This window comes from Chlorocebus sabaeus, chromosome 20 (genome assembly GCF_047675955.1).
Source record: "Chlorocebus sabaeus isolate Y175 chromosome 20, mChlSab1.0.hap1, whole genome shotgun sequence".
Lineage (NCBI taxonomy): Eukaryota > Metazoa > Chordata > Mammalia > Primates > Cercopithecidae > Chlorocebus > Chlorocebus sabaeus.
In genome coordinates, this window is record NC_132923.1 from 104016714 (window position 1) to 104034129 (window position 17416).

The window sequence follows — 17416 nt, forward strand, 5'->3', positions numbered from 1 at the left end:
AAATAGGAACAGGGCACAGTGGCTCACGCCTGTAACCCCAACATTTTGAGAGGCCGAGGCAGACAGATCACTACAGGCCAGGAGCTTGAGACAAGTCTGGGAAACATGGCAAAACCCCATCTCTACTAAAAATACAAAAATCAGCTAGGCATGGTAGTGCATGCCTGTAGTTCCAGCTACTCAGGAGGCTGAGGCAGGAGAATCACTTAAACCCAGCAGGTGGAGGCTGGAGTGAGCCGAGATTGCGCCACTGCACTCTAGCCTGGGTGACAGAGCCAGGCTCCATCTCAAAAAATAGAACTACCAACTACCGTATGATCCAGCAATCCAGTACTGGGTATACATCCAAAGGAAAGGAAATCAATGTGTAGAGGAGATATCTGCACTCCCATGTTCAGTGCAGCATTATCCAAAATCGCCAAGATATGCAAGCCACCTAAGTGTCCATCACAGATGAACAGATAAAGAAAATGTGATCCACATACACAATGGAATATTATTCAACCTTAAAAACACAGGAAATCCTGTCATTCACAGCAATATGGATGAGCCTGAAGGACATCATGTTCAGTGAAATAAGCCAGGCACAGAAAGACAAACAGGCATGACCTCACTTATATGTGGAATCTAAAAATGTCAAACTCAGAGAAGCAGCCTAGAATGGTAGTTGGGGTCGATGGCTGGGGTCGATGGCGAAGGGGCAGTGGGAAGAAGTTGGTCAAAGGATACAAAGTTTTAGTCAGGAAAATTAAGCTCAAGAGATCTAATGTGCATCGTGGTGACTATAGTTAATAACAACATATGGTACACTTGGAAATTGCTAAGAGAATAGTAGACCTTAGGGGTTCTCCCCACAAAAAAAAGGTAAGTATGTGAGTGAATGCCTAATTAGCTTGTTAACCATTCCACAACACGTACATATATCAAAACATCATGTTGTACACCATAAATATGTACAATTTTTATTTTTTATTTGTCAACTTAATAAATAATAAATATGCTGCTGGTGTATTAGAAAGTCCACCAGACCAAGGGTCTTTTGGACAGAGATCACCCCACTCCAAAGGCCTACTCTGTGCACGGCCCTGTGCTGAGTGTGCAGGGTGTGCTGGCTCAGCCCTGCTCCTCTTGGGGGCTCCTCCTCATCCCCTTTGCAGAACATGGGTGCACCTGATTGCTGCATTAATGATACGAACAAATGATGATGATGATGATGATGAAGATCATGACGATGATGACAGCAACTGTGTTCATTCAGCACCTGCCACAAGCAGGCCCTGAATTAGATGTTTTACATCGGGTGTTAGCATACTTTTTCTATAAAGAACCAGAGTAAATATTTTAGGCTTCGCGAGCCACACAGTCTCTGTCACAACTTCTCAACTGCCTTTGTAGCACCAGAACAGCCACAGCCAAAGCATAATTGAATGAATGTGGCTGTGAGCCAATAAAACTTCATAAAATCAGGTGGGGGGCTGGATTTGGCCCTCTGTCCATAGTCTGCCAACCCCTACTTTGGATTCACCCTTTTATTCAGTCCTTGGAAAGAACCCATTCAGATGGGTATTAGCTCCAATCTACAGAGAAGGAAACTGATGCTCAGAAAGGCTATGCAGCAAATAGGTGGCAGAATGAATTTTCGAATTCAAGTCTGACTCTCCACGAATAAACAAGAGAAGAGAGAGCCAGTTTTGAAACATGGTGAGAGGCATAAGAGTCATTTTTAGCCATTCTCATTTTGTAATAAGAGTCTAATTTTAATTTAGCAACTTTTCAGCACTAGATATTTATAAGCACTATTTCATTTAATCCCAACGACTATGCTATGAAATATTTACTGGCTACAATTTATGGAGGACGAAATTGAGTTCAGCGAGGTCCACCTGTCTGTGGTGACACAGTCAATCAGTAGCAGAGTGGCACACAAAGGTCAAGCTCCAGAGCTGGGCTTGCTGCCACCACAGCTTGCTTCCCAGGGGCAGATGTGGCCCACCCCAAATCTGAGTGGATGTGGACCTGCGTTTTTGTTCCCTGCCTTACCACATGATGTGAGAGGAAGAAGCAGTGTTAGCACTTTGGGGACCTGTGATTGAGCTTTGATTATAATTCTTTAAATTTTTAAAAATATATATATGTTTTAAATAGAGACAGGGTCTCACTACGTCGCCCAGGCTGGGCAACTCCTGGGCTCAAGCAGTCCTCCTGCCTTGGCCTCCCAAAGTGCTGGGATTACAGGTGTGAGCCACGGCACTCAGCCTAATTATAAATATTTAAATAAGTGTTGTCATTCACTGTAGGCATATCCTGTGCCAGTCACTGCATTAAGTATTTTATATACATTCTCATTTAACCTTACTAATAATCTTATAAGGTAGGGAACAGAGGTTCAGGGAGGTTAAGTGATTTGTCCAAAGTCACACAGCTTTTAAGTGGCACAGATGGGATTCTAACTGTCAGCCCTTAGCACACCAGCTCTTAACCTCACTGCTAGAATGGGGAATGCAACCTCAATGCTGCACTGACGGGTATCTTTTGAGCATCTGTTGAGTTGCCAGGCTCTGTGATAGGTGTTAATAAAACAAGTGGTGACTAAAGCACAGAGGCTTTCTGAGACCATGGAGCTTTCAGGCTGGTGGGGAAGACAGGCATGGCAGTCCCAAATGAGCACCAAATAATGATGGAATTACAAGTGGTTAAAAGCTGGGAAGAAAAAGTACGTGCTGCAAGAGACCTGGGTGTGAGGGGCAAAGGACAACCTCAGGCTCAGATATTTAAACTGAGCCCTGCAGGAGGCCTCAGCCAAGCCAAGAGGGAAGGAAAGAATCTAATAATGTTTCCAGTAGAGGAAGTGGCCTGTGCAGAGGTTCTGAGGCAAGCGGTGCTGAGCACTTCAGCCTGATCAAGGAACAGAGAATGCTGGAGTGGCTCGAGCAGAGCAAGTTAGCACAGTGAGGACAATGAGGTCAGAGGGAGGGGGGCAGAGCTGCCAAGGAAACATGTTTTACCCTGTATATGATGGGAAAGAGTCTAAAGGGTTAGGAAGGGAAATGACATGGTCAGATTTGCATTTTAAATACAACGTCTACAATGCCTATCTGGCTACCTGAGGGAGGGCCCAAGGGGATTCTGGAGGAATAGACTGTGACAGTCAGTGGCTATCACCATCGCCCTGGGAGAGATGACAGAGCCAGCTCCAGAAAAGCGGGGAGATGTGTTCTGGAGGCAGGGCTGGCAAGCTGGGTGACAGATTGCACGTGGTGATGAGGAGGAGGACGTCAGAGGGAACTCCCACATCCAGCAGACTGAGGGGGCCCTTCATGAGAGGGAAGGGGGACATCAGGAGCGCATTTGAACATGCCAGGTTCCAGGCATCTCCTCGTATCAAGTCAACTGGATATATAGGTCTGAGCTGGAGATTAAAATGTGGGAAGCAGTGGCATATTGATGGTATTTAAAGCCATGGGAGGAGATAACCCTTCTTCTTCTGAGAAGAAGGAGGGTTTACAAGACAGGGAGGTCTAAGAATTCAGAAGAATGCTACCATTTAGAGAGTGGCAGAAGACGAGGAGAGATGGTGCCCAGGACCTGCAGAGGTGAGGATGGAGAACGTTTCCAGGGGATGAAGAACAATATGCAGATTAGAAAGCTATTCCTGTAAATGCAAATCTTGTCTCACAGCTTGTGTCTGGATGGGAAGGAGCTGTCTCAGCTGTAAGAAGTGCCTGATGAGGTGGGGTCGAAGCCGTGTTCTCTTTCATCTTATACACTTCTGAAGCCTTTAAAAGTAGGACCATATGTTACTGTTGAGTCTTTTTTTTTTTTTTAAAGAACACCTTGCTGGCCAGGTGCGGTGGCTCACGCCCGTAGTCCCAGCACTTTGAGAGGCCGAGGCAGGTGGATCATGAGGTCAGGAGTTCAAGACCAGCCTGGCCAACATGGTAAAACCCCGTCTCTACTAAAGAAACAAAAAAGTAGCTGGGCGTGGTGGCGGGCACCTGTAATCCCAGCTGTTCGGGAGGCTGAGGCAGGAGAATCGCTTGAACCTGGGAGGCAGAGGTTGCAGTGAGCAAAGATCATGCCACTGCACTCCAGCCTGAGAGATAGAGCAAGACTCCATCTCAAAAAAAAAAAAAAAAAAAAAATACTATGTATCCACCAAAACCATCCTGGTGATTATCTATGGAGACATAAAGCTGATATCCTAGTTTATTTTGGGGTGAATGAATCAATGTGTTATTTGATATGTATTATTAGTTGACAATCCATGTTTAAAGTAAAGTGCTCACTGGATCCTGCGGGTCACTGGGGATGTTGGTAAGAGAAAATTCTTTGGAGTAGTGAAAGTGGAGGCTGAGACGCAATGGCTTATGGAAGGAGTGCTGAAGGAAAGAAAAAATGGGGGCGGACAGGTGACTGCAGACAACTCGGTCGAGTTTGGTCACAAAAAGAGAGCAACGGATTGGGCTGGAAGAGGATGTGGTATCCAGCAAAGCCTTCTTAAGATGGGAGGATACTGAGGGAGACAGAAAGAGAGAGCAAGGGATGGGGGCAGGGAAGATGACACAGTGGTCCTCGGGCAGGTGGCATAGGTAGACCAGAGTCCCTGAGCAAGCCGTGGCCCCGGCACCTGTCCAATGCATGCCTGTCTGCACATCCAGCCCTAGCTCACGCCAGGCCCTTGGTCAGTGTCCACTAAGGCACAACGCTGTTAAGCATGGCCACCTGCTATGGCCAACCAGAAGAGGGCAGACTTGGCCTTCCAAGAAAAGCTGTTAAGTCCAGGAGCCACCTCTCCAGAAGTGCACCAAAAGGTCTGTGTGATCCCATCGCAGGGAGGGGGCTTAGGTCTCTCCTTGCCCCTGCAGTTGGCTGAGGGCATCCATCGCTGGCTGAATCGCAGCTCAACTATCCTCTCCTTAGCGACCTTGGAAAAGACAGAGTCCAAGGCAACTCAGCAGGACTCAAGCTGCCACCACCCTGGTACGGAACCTCCATCTCTTATTTCCTTATACGTTAAATGTGTCCTCACCAGGCTACGGTCAGAATCCCCATTAAAAAAATAATAATTACCTCACAGGGCTGTTGCGAGAGTAAAATGAGATCATGTACAGAAAGCAGTTGGCAAAGTGCCTGACACAACAGACGCACTCAGCAAAGGGCAGATGCTTCTCCAGTCCCTGTTGTCATCAAGGTCTCTCTGAGCCTTAACACTCCACTCTGCCCTTTCTTCTAGAGAACTAAGCACCTCCCCCTGGGGTTCCTGAAGCAGAAAACTCTAGGCAGTGGGGTTTGGTCCTGTTGTTCACCCTAGACCTCGGGAACTGAAAGGATACTGCTCCTTCTCATCCCACGTGGCGGTCCAGGGCACTGTAGGAAGAAATGGGAAGCGTGGACGTCCTGGCTCTGCTACCCACAGATGGCTGACCCCACGGTTTCCTCAACTGTAGAACAGCAGTCTCTCCCCCTGTGTGCCTCACAGAGCTTCATGGAAGACATGCACAAAACGAGGTGTGCAGAGGTTGAACTAAACCAAAGACAAGGGGAAGTACCTCATCTACCATGAAAGGCGTTAACATTCGGTCCCTGCTACAGGTTAACCTGCTCATTCTAACCATCCCAGCCAAATGCACACCTCTCCCCAATCTGGAGTCGCTCCAGCCCTGTCATCCTGCCCAGGACTCCAGGAGTCCTTTCTAGAACTCTCCTCACAACATCCAGCCATATTAGGCAACCATTACTAACCACCAAGAAAATGGTGCTAAGGACACTATCACAAACCAGTGCCCACTGGACTTGCTCCCACCTCAGGGCCTTTGCGCTTGCTGTTCCTGCTGCCTGAAATGCCCTTTCCCTGGTTACCACCTGGCTTGATCCGTTGGCTCTTTTGGTTCTGTATTCAAGTCTCAGTGAACCCTTCCCTGGTCAAACTATCTAAAAGTACAATCCTCTCTCCCAACATTCCTTACTTCCCTTTCCTGCTTTCTCTCTACAGCATTTTCCATCTAAAATACTACATATTTTCATTATTTAATCTGTTTTTTTTGTAAACAAGCTCCATGAAGGAAGGGCTTTTGTTGTTTTATTTTGCTCACTGCCAAATCCCCACCTAGAATAGCACTTGGCCTCAGAGGAAATGCCCAATTAATATTTGCTGAATTAATAAATGAGATACTTTCAAAGCTCTACTTAGTTGAAACTTTATAGCTTAAAGGCTTTTATCTAGCAAGGACAGAATGGAAATAAACTAAGCATTCAACTCAAGGACAGCAGTCTATCAATTCTGTATTGCTAGCCCTGCCTAGCACAGTGACTACCACATTAGAGGAGTTCAGTGGATACTGAACAACAGTAGATAAGCAAAGTTAATCTAAAGTGGCCATGCGCGGTGGCTCACGCCTGTAAACCCAGCATTTTGGGAGGCCGAGGCGGGTGGATCACCTGAGGTCAGGAGTTTGAGATCAGCCTGGCCAACATGCTGAAAGCCTGTCTCTACTGAAAATACCAAAAAATTAGCCGTGTGTGGTGGTGCATGCCTGTAATCCCAGCTACTTGGGAGGCTGAGGGCAGGAGAATCGCTTGAACCCAGGAGGTGAAGGTTGCAGTGAGCCAAGATGGCACCACTGCACTCCAGCCTGGGTGACAGCAAGACTCTGTCTCAAAAAATGAAAAAAATAAAAAAATAAATCTAAAGAGAGCAGGAGGGAATGAAGACAACAGCAGAAATCAAATTAGAAAGACAGAATTGGTGGCAACAACAAAACTACCATGAAGAAGATAGAAGACAACAACACACTTGTGTTCATTGTGGATGTTAAAACCAACAAGCACCAGATTAAACAGGCTGTGAAGAAGCTCTATGACATTGATGTGGCCAAGGTCAACACTCTGATTCGGCCTGATGGAGAGAAAAAGGTGTATGTTCGACTGGCTCCTGATTACGATGCTTTGGATGTTGCCAACAAAATTGGGATCATCTAAACTGAGTCCAGCTGCCTAATTCTAAATATATATATATATATCTTTTCAACATTAAAAAAAAAAAAAAAAACTACAAGGACTAGTTAAGAAAATGCACCATCACATATTATTATGATTATAAAAAGAAAAAGAAAAGAAACCAACAATATGGAGATATGTTTGTTTTGTTTTAATTAGAAGAACATCATGTATAGCTCTGTGCCAAACAAATTTGCAAATCTCCACTAAAAAGATGAGCTTTCTACCAGGGACGCAGAAGATTCCAATCTGGAACTTCAAGGCTGACAAATTCCATGCTCGTTTCTCCCTCCCTCATCCCTTGAGATCCCTCCTGAGTGGGTGGTCTTCCCAGAGGGCAAGGACCAACTGCAGGTACCTCTTGCTCCCCAGAGCCCACCTGCACTAGCCTGGCCATGTTGTGTTGAGTGAGCATGGAGGGTCAGTGCACCGTGGGGGCGGGGCTCACCTTGTTGGCACAGCTGAAGCCCAGCCCCAGCTGGGCCAGAACCTTCAGCACACCTGGGCTGCTGTTGCACTTGACAGCGTAAAAGGGCCGGACTCGTGGCAGGCACTTCAGAAAGCAAAAGTGCTTCCTCACTATGGCACCCAGGTCAGCCACGAAGAAGGCAGCGACCTCATCCTGAATGACAAGAAGTGGATGAATATGAGACCCCATCCAGCTCCCACCCTGTGCATGCCATCCATGATCCTTCCAAGTACCTGACCCAGGTTCAGTTCTGGCCACAGAGCTACCCTGCTGTAAAGTGTTCTGGGCCTCCCCAAGCCTACACGACAGAAGGCAAACTCCTCAGTCTGGCATTCAAGGCTCTGTGATCTAGCCCCAACCCCTCCCCTCAATGCGGCTAAAACTCCAGCTGTAGGTTGGATCATTTTCCCACGTTCAAACCTTTGTTCCCACCATGACCTCTGCAGAATACCATTCCCACTCCTGTGTCTGGCAAAATCCTTAAAGTTTTACTCAAATGCCACCTTCCCCAAACCAATAAGGCAACTCTGCTTTTAGATGCTCCCACAGCATTTGCACGTGCTTCCAAGGTATCAGAACTGCATATGCATCCGTCCATTCTAGAAAAGGGTAAATTCCCTAAAGGCAGAAGCTGTGACCTACAGCTCATGGCCTTCCAAACACAGGTGTTCGATGAAGCCTTAAGCTCATCCCACTGACACTGCAACCGATGCCTATGGACAACTGTTCATTGCAGATGTGCTAAAGGCCAAACATGTATGAGGCTGTGGGTGAGACCACATTACTTAAATGTGGAAGGGACCCTTCCAGAGTTCCTTCCCTGAGACTCAGTTTCCCTTTCATGCAACACTTTTTTACTCATGCCCAGTTGGTGCCAAACATTATGCTAAGAGACAGAGATGACCAAACAGTACTGTTGTTCTGAAGGAGCTTGGGTCTGGAAGAAAAGGAACCCCTTAAGTACTTACGAGTCCACTCAGTAGATGTTAGATGGCAGTTTCTACAAGGTGCAGTGCAGGGGCATGGAGAAAGAAAATACAAAATCTGCCTGGGGCGATCAGGAAAAGGCAACACTGATGAGAAGCAAGGATTGACTAGAAAGGGCTAAAGAGGGGAAAGGCTGAGAGAAGGATGCTACAGGCAGAAGGAATAGCCTGGGCAAAGGCATGATAATAGGGCACACGACATCATTGGGAAACGCAAAATGAGTCATTCAGCTCGAAGGAGCATAATATATACTGTGGGGAAAACTGGGAGTGGGGAAAACTGGGAATGGGGCTATGGAGGCAGGGAAGCTCTGACTTGATCCTGTAGGCAGTGGGGAAATGCCAAATTCTGATTTTGAACAGGACTATGATACATTTGGAGGGGGTGGCATGAGACAGGGAGGAGATCAGGGGGCCTTTGGAGAGAGGAAGACTAAGCTAGAAAATGAGGTTCCACATAAGCACATTGGAGGGTTATTTAAGGAGGCAGAATTCACAGGGCTTGGTAATGCCCAGATGTGGGCGGTGAGGGAGAGGGGGCAGCAGGACAGGAATCGCCGGTTTCTGACCTTGGAGGACTAGGTAGAAAGGCAACATAGGAGGGGCAGGTTTGGGGGCAAGGACCAAGAATTGGGGATAAATTGAGCCCCTCTCTTGCAAATAGCAAGGATTGCGTACCAAATAAGCGAAAGGATAAGATGAGGGCCCTAGGGACCCTTCCTGAGAAGGCAGCTGATCTGTACAGGGGACCGGGGACCCACCCCCATTCCCAGCCCCTCACCGTGGTGGCCTCTGAGGCCCCCAGAGTGAGTTCCTTCAGCAGGTCTCGGGTACTGAAGCCCTCCTCCACCATCACAAAGTCCGATTCACTCAGGTAGCCAGCCATGCCTTGCAGGAGGAGCTGACGGGCTGGATGGAGCCGCTGCTGCAGCCGCCGCCTTAGAAAGTATGCAACACACTGCGGGGCGGGGGGAAATGAAGGGAACGGCTGGGGGGCCAGCTCCGCTGCCCCACTCGCCTCCCCAGGCCAGGGAACCCAATCCCGTCACAACCCGCCCCCAGCACAAGCCCGGGGTTCATTAGGCAAGGGTGGAGAAAATAAAGAATCCCGGATTTCAAACGGAGACAAGGCACTGTATGTCCAAATGTCACTGCCTCTCCGAGTCAGGTGCCCCACCAGTAAAATGGATGAATTGTTTTGGAGAGCCTTCTCAGTTCTGAAATTCTGGATTTCAGGAAACAGTGAAAGAGAGATGGAACAGAAAATCTGAGAAACTTGGGTGGGGAAGTTTCCAGGGCGCCCCCAGTCTTGACCACGCCCACCCAGAGGGTAGCCGGTGGCCATGCCAAGGAGTCTCAGCCTGAGAGTAAGAGCTTAAGTTCGAGTCCGCTCTCTACTGCTTGACCTCGGGTACCCTCTGACCCTCTTCGGAGCCTCACTTTCCCCAACTGTAAATGGGGGCTGGACTGATCCTGACATGCTAGAATTCTAGGCGTGCCTGGGGGCGCCACGTGGTGGGTGGGGGCCGCAAGCTCCTGGGACTGAACGGAAGGCCAAGGTTTTTTCTGTCCGAGTGACTCCTACCGCGTGCAGTGACTCCTACCGAGTGCAGGGCCGAGGTCCCCCCATCCCCCAGGGCCCCTTACCAAGCTCCGTCCTCCTTCGCGGGGGCCAGAGCCAGGCGCGCTGCTAGGGGGGGTCGCCGGTGACCTCGGAACTTGTGCAACACCCCGAGGAGGAGTGGCAGTTGCGGAGCCGAGGCCCCTGCTGACAGGAGGCAGAAGGGGCCGGGGGGCAGGTCAGCACCAGAGCGGAGGGCGTCCGCTCCCCGAGGCTCCCCAAGCCACTTTCCGCACTCGCCTTAAAACGCATTTACACGGCTTCGGCCCATAAGTCTCCCCAGCGAGTGAATCGGCTCCTCGGTGCCTCCGCTCTCTCGCTCCCCCGGGATCGGGTCCCGCGGCCTGCGCCCCGCCCGCCCAGTAGCCACCGACCCCCACGCCCAGCCTTCCGCCCGCAGCACGCTTATATAACCCCAGCCAGGCCCCGCCCATGGCGCCGAGGCCCTGCCTCCGCTTGGCCGTAGCCCTGGCAACCGGGTGCCGCCATCCCATTGGTCGATTCCGACATAAAGCACTCAGCTCTGCCCGCTCGTGCCGCAGTCTTCTCCCTCGGAGACCTGGCGGTGACTACCCCACGCTGGGAAATCGGAACTACAGGGCGCAGCCACACGGGTGGGACACTTAGACCCTGCATCTTAGGTCTTAAAGAGTGAGCGGGACCGGGAAGCCTTTTCTGCGTCTGCCTCAACTTACTTCGTGGTACCGCTCTTGTCTGCCGCAGGAACTGCTCACTCATCTCTCAAAACCCAGTTCAAATGACATGTCCTTGTATTACTTTTGTAATAAAATTCTTTTTATTTAATTGTCTCTTCCAGGCATCTTCCCGACTCCAACTCAAAAGGCATCTAAAATGTCTTCAGAGAACCTTTTTGTGACTTTCCCAGTTCAAGGCAATCCCTCCCTTTATCCCATCCTCTGAACCCGGCAAACTCTTACTCACCTCTCAAGAGAAATGTGTCTCCTTCTTCAAGAAGCTTTCCCGGACTTCCTCAACTCAAAGCATTTATTTTATACCGACAAGTTGCTGCTCACCCATCAAAGTCCTGTATATTGTCACCTCTGTTGAACCTTCCATGACCTGCCTGGCCCCAAGCAACACAGCACTTAGTCTGTCTGGACCCCTCACTCATTTAGTCCTTGTTACCTATAGTGTGAGATTCGTGTTGCTATTTTACACTTCTTGGTTGGTTACACTTTGCACCTAGTTTGTGATTTCCCAAGGGCAAGGACTGAATACACTACTCAAGAGCCTGGAGCATGGCATAGACAAGAGTGCTGAAGAAGATTCAATAGCTGTGTTACTCAAAAGCTGACTCAAAAGTTCATCTGGAAAAGTAAGCGTGCAAGAGGAGTCAAGACGTTCTTGGAAAATAAAAAAAAAAGGGCTTCCTTTATCATATCAAAAATTTTTAAATAATGCTGTAGTTTTTTTTTTTTTTTTTTTTTTTTTTTTTTTTTTTTTTTTGAGATGGAGTTTCACTCTTTTTGCCCAGGCTGGAGTGCAATGGTGCGATCTCAGCTCACTGCAAACTCTGCCTCCTGGGTTCAACTGATTCTCCTGCCTCAGTCTCCCAAGTAACTGGGATTATAGGCACATGCCACCACACCCATCTAATTTTGTATTTTTAATAGAGACAGGGTTTCACCATGTTGGCCAGGGTGGTCTTGAACTCCTGACCTCCAGTAATCTACCCACCTCGGCCTCCCAAAGTGCTGGGATTATAGGCGTGAGCCACCGCGCCTGGCCAAAACTACAGTCTTTAAAACAGTATGGTGCTGGAGCAGGAAGAGACAGTGGTAAAACAACAGAGTCTACAGCAGTCCCGTATACATTGGAGATTGGTACACAATGAAGGCAGCATTTCAAATCAATGAAGCCAAAGGGGTTTTGGTCTACCGTGTCTTCACGTCCCCTGCTAGGCTGTGGGCTTTTTTTTTTCTCTCTTTTGAGACAAGGTTTGGCCGTGTCACCCAGGCTGGAGTGCAGTTATATGACCTCAGCTCACTGAAACCTCCACCTCTCAGGCTCAAGTGATCCTCCAACCTCAGCCTCCCAAGTAGCTGGGACTACAGGTGCATGCCACCATGCCATGCTGATTTTTGTATTTTTTGTAGAGACAGGGTTTCACCATGTTGCCCAGGTTGGTTTCAAACTCCTGAGCTCTAGCAATCTGCCTGACTCAGCCTCCCAAAGTGCTGGGATTACAGGCGTGAGCCACTGTGCCCAGTGAGCTGTAGACTTTCTTTTTAATCAGTGGCACTTCTTGTCCTGCCTTAGTGTCTCCCTAGGACACTCTGCACAACCTAGTTAGAACATGCTCAGTACACCGATGGTGCAGGGCAGGGAGGGACCAGAGGCAGGGAGAGCCATTTTCTGCTGCCTACCCAGCTGGGACATATAATGGCTGGGTGTCCTTGGCTGAGTCACCCTAATTGGATCTGGGTCACTTCTGCCTGGCTTGATTTCCCCCTGTGAACTGAGAGGTTTCAGACTGATTTCTCTGGGCCCTTCTGCCTGGAACCTTCTTGTTTTCTATACATAGGAGCAGCATTTCAGGAGGCAGCTTTATAGGACAGTCATTTGTAGGCCCTTTCTTTGAGATTAGTAGTCATTTGCAACACAGTATGAGAACAAGTATCTACCAATCAGGAAGGGTAGATTAGGATGGCCATGGCAGAAACCTTTAAAGATTAGACTGAGAGGAGAGGAGCACCCGAATAACTTTGGCTCTACTTTTAGTTTAATCATTCTTTGAGCTGGATGCATTTGGATGTCATGGTCTGGGTCTGCCCTACCGGCTTTTTTCATCACCTAGTAGGCACATAATAGGTACATTCAATATGTTTACTGAATGAATCAATAGAGGTAAGAAGAAACGAACCAGAATCCAGTCTGTCCATTTGGAGTCTATCAAGGGTAAGTAATCAGAGCAGAAAAATCTGCACCCTGGACTGAGTACAGATAGGCTGTGGCTTTTTCTTTTTTCCCTGATTGTTATGTGATGTCACTGAAACTCCATGACAACCCTATGTCATAGGAGCCACATTTGTTCTCATTTTACAAATGAGGAATATAAAGCTCAGAAAAGTTCAGTAACTTGCTCAGGATCACACAGCAAGTAAGGGTAAAGACTAGATTTAAATACAAGCCAATCCTGACCTTTAACCTTTATGCATGACTGCCAGTCAGTGGCTGAGAATTCTGGCCCCAGCTCAGCAAAAGTTACACACTCATCACTGCCAACTTCCAACCCAAAGGCCGGTAGCTTCTCTTCTGCTTGTCTCTCATGCTACCTCTGTCTTAGCATCTATGATTGCTGTGCTGAGCCTTCAAGAACATGGAGCAGAAGCAGGATAAAAATCTTCTGATCTCTAGTCAGAATCATGTCAGCCAAGTCAATCTATCCTTCATAAACCAAGAGTAATCATAGTCACAAACGCTGCAATAATAAAAATGCCTTATTAGTACATAAAACTGGAGAGTTTGAAAAATACTTTCCTGTTCATCATTTTATTCAGGCTTCCCAAAATTCCACCAGTATTAATTTCTTAGGGATGCCATAACAAAGTACCAAAAACGAGTAGCTTAAAATAACAGAAATGTACTGTCTCCAGTTATGAAAGTTAGGAGTCTGGAGTCAGGGAGTTGGCAGGGCCATGCTCTCTCTGATGGCTCTAGGAAAGAATCTTTCCTTGCTTCGTCTAGCCTGTGGTGTTAGCTGGCAATCTTTGGCGTTCCTTGGCTTGTAATGCATCACTCCAGTCACATGGCCATCTTCTCCCTGTGTGTCTTCATATGATCTTCCCTCTATATGTGTTTGTCTCTGGGTCCAAATTTCCCCTTTTAATAAGGATGCTTATCACATGGGATTAGGGTCCACCGTAATTACCCCATTTTAATTTGATTACCTCTGCAAAGTCCTGTTTCCAAATAAGGTCACAATCTGTGGCATTGGGGGTTAGGACTTAAAAATAACTTTTTACAAGGATGCAATTCAACCCATAACACCACCAAACACTTCTTTTTATACAGTTGACCAAAATATAGATCCATGATGACACCTAGTTGCAAGGGAAGTGGGAAGACATAGTCTTTAGTTGGGTACATTGCTGTTCCTCCTACCCCACCAATAAAATCAAAATACTAATGAAGACAAGGAGAGTAGATATTTTGTGATAACTAGTAGGGAAGATTATTTCTCCCTTTTAAAGATCAGCATATCACAGGGTACGGCAGCTCATGCCTATAATTCCAGCACTTTGGGGGGCTGAGGCAGGTGGATCACTTGAGGTCAGGAGTTCGAGACCAGCCTGGCCAACATAGTGAAACCCCATCTCTACTAAAAATACAAAAAATTAGCCAGGCATGGTGGTGGGCACCTGTAATCCCAGGTAGTGGGGAGGCTGAGGTGGGAGAATCACTTGAACCCAGGAGGTGGAGGTTGCAGGGAGCCAAGATTGCACCACTGCACTCCAGTCTGGGCAACAGAGCAAGACTCCATCTCTAAAAAAAAATAATAAATAAACAAATAAATAAAGATCAGTGTATCAGTTGCGATGGTTTGAATGTGTCTCTCAAAAAGCTTGGGTTGTAATTTAACACCCAATGCAACAGTGTTGGGAGGTGGGGCCTAATGGGAGGTGTTTAGGTCATGAGGGCTCCACCACCATAAATGGATTAATGCCAATTATAAAAGGGCTCAAGGCTGTGAGTTCAACCTCTTGCTCTCTCTTGCCCTCTCCACCACCTTCCACCATGAAATTATGCAACAAGAAGACCTCCACTAGTTGCAGCTCCTCAGTCTTGGACTTCCCAGCCTCTAGAACCATCAGCCAATTTTCTGTTCATTATAACTTATGCAGACTCAGGTATTCTGTTTCAGCAGCACAAAATGGACTAAGACACCAGTTCAGAGTGATTATGGAATTTATCCCACAGGGAGAAGTAGACAGAGAAGTAAACAAACATTATTTGAACACCTATTGTGTGACAGACATCATACTGAATGTGTACAAACACATAACTGCATTTAATCTTTAGATAAGCCTTTAAGACAGGCATTATTAGCCCCATTTTACAGGTGATAAAATTGGGATTAAATCCTTTGTCTAAGGTTACCCAGCTAGTGAGTATCAGAGTGGAAAGTTCACTCTGGTCTGTCTGACTATGCCAGTGAGATGGGCTCTGAGAATAAGGCATGAAGCTCAGAACAAAGAATGCCAACACCAGGCCAAAAGCAAACAGCAGAAGACCTGAGCAGTGGCTGGAACCCAGGTTCAGACGCCAGATAAACTGGCAGAACAGGCACCAACCCAAAGTCACCACTGCAAACTCTTTGAAGGCACCAGTGAAATGGAAATCCTGAAGTAACTAGAAACCCAAAATAGGAAAGCAGCCTTTGCAAGGTCAGAGCTACTTGCAAATTAAGGATAGAAATGAATCATAACAGTGGCCACCATCTATTGTGCATCTACTATGCTCTAGGCACTAACAGCTAAGAACCCTAGAGAGGTTACTATCATGCAGCCTTGTATTAAGATTTATATAACTCTGGGCCGGGGGCAGTGGCTCATGTCTGTAATCCCAGCACTTTGGGAGGCCAAGGCAGGCGGATCACCTGAAGTCAGGAGGTTGAGACCATCCTGGTCAATATGGTGAAACCCTGTCTCTACTAAAATACAAAAAATTAGCTGGGCATGATGGCGGGTGCCTGTAATCCCAGCTAGTGGGGAGGCTGAGGCAGGGGAATCACTTGAACGCAGGAGGCGGAGGTTGCAGTGAGCCGAGATTGCGCCACTGCACTCCAGTCTGGGTCACAGAGTGATACATCTCCAAAAAAAAAAAAAAAATTTATATAATTTTTAACTCAATAACCCTAAGAGGTATGTGCTGTTTAGTAACCCTGTGTTGCAAGGGAGGAAACACACGTAGAGAGGCTAACTAACTTGCTCAAGGTCACACAGAAAATAAGGGGCACCACTGCACTATATACACTTTCCCCATCTTCACAACAAGCCTGCAAGGTGGGAACTATTATCTCATTCCACAATGGAGGAATCTGAGGCCCAGAGAGGTCAACTGATTTGACTAAGATCACACAGCAGGTAAGTGGCAGAGCCTGGAGTCAAACTCAGGGCTGTGCACTGGTGAGAAATTTGAAATGGAGAGGCCCAGGATCATGTTAGAGCAAACCCTGGGGCCCCAGCTCTTCGAATCCTGAATTCTAACTGTTAGAGCTGTCTCTGTCCCCTTGATACAGGAACAGGCAGGCAGAGGCCCTGCCTGTACCTTGGAACCCAGCCTAGGACCCAGCACTGAGAAGACAAAGCTCAAGTGTGTTGACTGAATTGGGGATTATACTCACAACCCTTCCCTGGACAGACAAGATGCTAAGAGGCTAAATGTGGTATTTGGATTTCTTTGTGTTTATTTTCATTCTCTTTTAGGCTACACACAAATGTAAACAAAATAATAATAGTGTGTAACAATTAAGGAATTCATACAGTTTCTCTGAAGCCAGACCTGAGTCATTTCTAACAAACGTGATGAGAAAACAACTATTTAAAAAAAATTACTCAGCTGAAAATTCTCACTTTCTCCAGCTGCTGTCTTCAGAGCCACCTGGGAGGGGAATAAACAAGGCTGTTGACTGCAGCTCTGTTCCACATTCTCTGATGGTTCTCAGGCTTGGGCCTGCATCAGAATCATCTGGAGGGTTTGTGAAAGCACACATTGCCAGGCCCTTTTCCAGAGTTTCCAATTCAATAGGTTTGGGGTGGCCCTGAGAATATGTATTTCTTTTTTTTTTTTTTTTTTTGAGACAAAGTTTTTCTTCTTGTTGCCTAGGTTGGAGTGCAATGGCGTGGTCTTGGTTCACTGCAACCACCGCCTCCCGGGTTGAAGCAATTCTTCTGCCTCAGCCTCCCAAGTAGCTGGATTACAGGCATGCACCACCACGCCTGGCTAATTTTTGTATTTTTAGTTGAGACGGGGGTTTCACCATCTCGGCCAGGCTGGTCTTGAACTCCTGACCTCAGGTGACCCACCAGCCTCAGCCTCCCAAAGTGCTGAGATTACAGGTGTGAGCCACCACGCCCAGCCAAGAATACATAGTTCTGACAAGTTCCCAGGTGATGCTGATACTACCAGTCCAGGAACCACACTTTGAGAGCCCTAACCTAAATAGACTGAAGCACAGCAGGAGAAGAGATCAAAGCTGTGTACCTTTGAATGAAGGCATCAAGCCCTTGCCCCAGCCCCTCTCTGGCAAGGAGGTCTGGTGGGCCAAAAACCAACCTGGGCTGGAAGGCTATACTATCTCTAGACAATAGGAGCACATCC

The 17416-nt window shown here is 47.5% G+C and overlaps 1 protein-coding gene across 11 annotated transcripts in view; it reads right to left on the reverse strand.

The window, feature by feature from the left end:
- Positions 1-10455, reverse strand: part of AZIN2 (antizyme inhibitor 2) — a 41991-nt gene extending 31536 nt beyond the window's left edge. For 5 of the 11 annotated variants that reach the window (XR_012089733.1, XM_073007527.1, XM_007979525.3 and 2 more), the window contains exons 1-4: positions 10313-10455; positions 10099-10219; positions 9233-9409; positions 7445-7618 (exon numbers count right to left, since the gene is read on the reverse strand). Coding sequence is in view for 6 of the 11 variants with exons in the window: in XM_073007527.1 (XP_072863628.1) it covers positions 7445-7618; positions 9233-9337 (279 nt within the window). In the remaining 5 variants the exon portion in view is untranslated. Of the gene's footprint in view, positions 1-5070; positions 5301-7444; positions 7619-9232; positions 9410-10098; positions 10220-10312 lie in introns of those variants that run through there. The other 6 variants (XM_073007532.1, XM_073007528.1, XM_073007531.1 and 3 more) reach the window with 4 other exon arrangements.
- Between the last annotated feature and the right edge of the window lie 6961 nt (positions 10456-17416).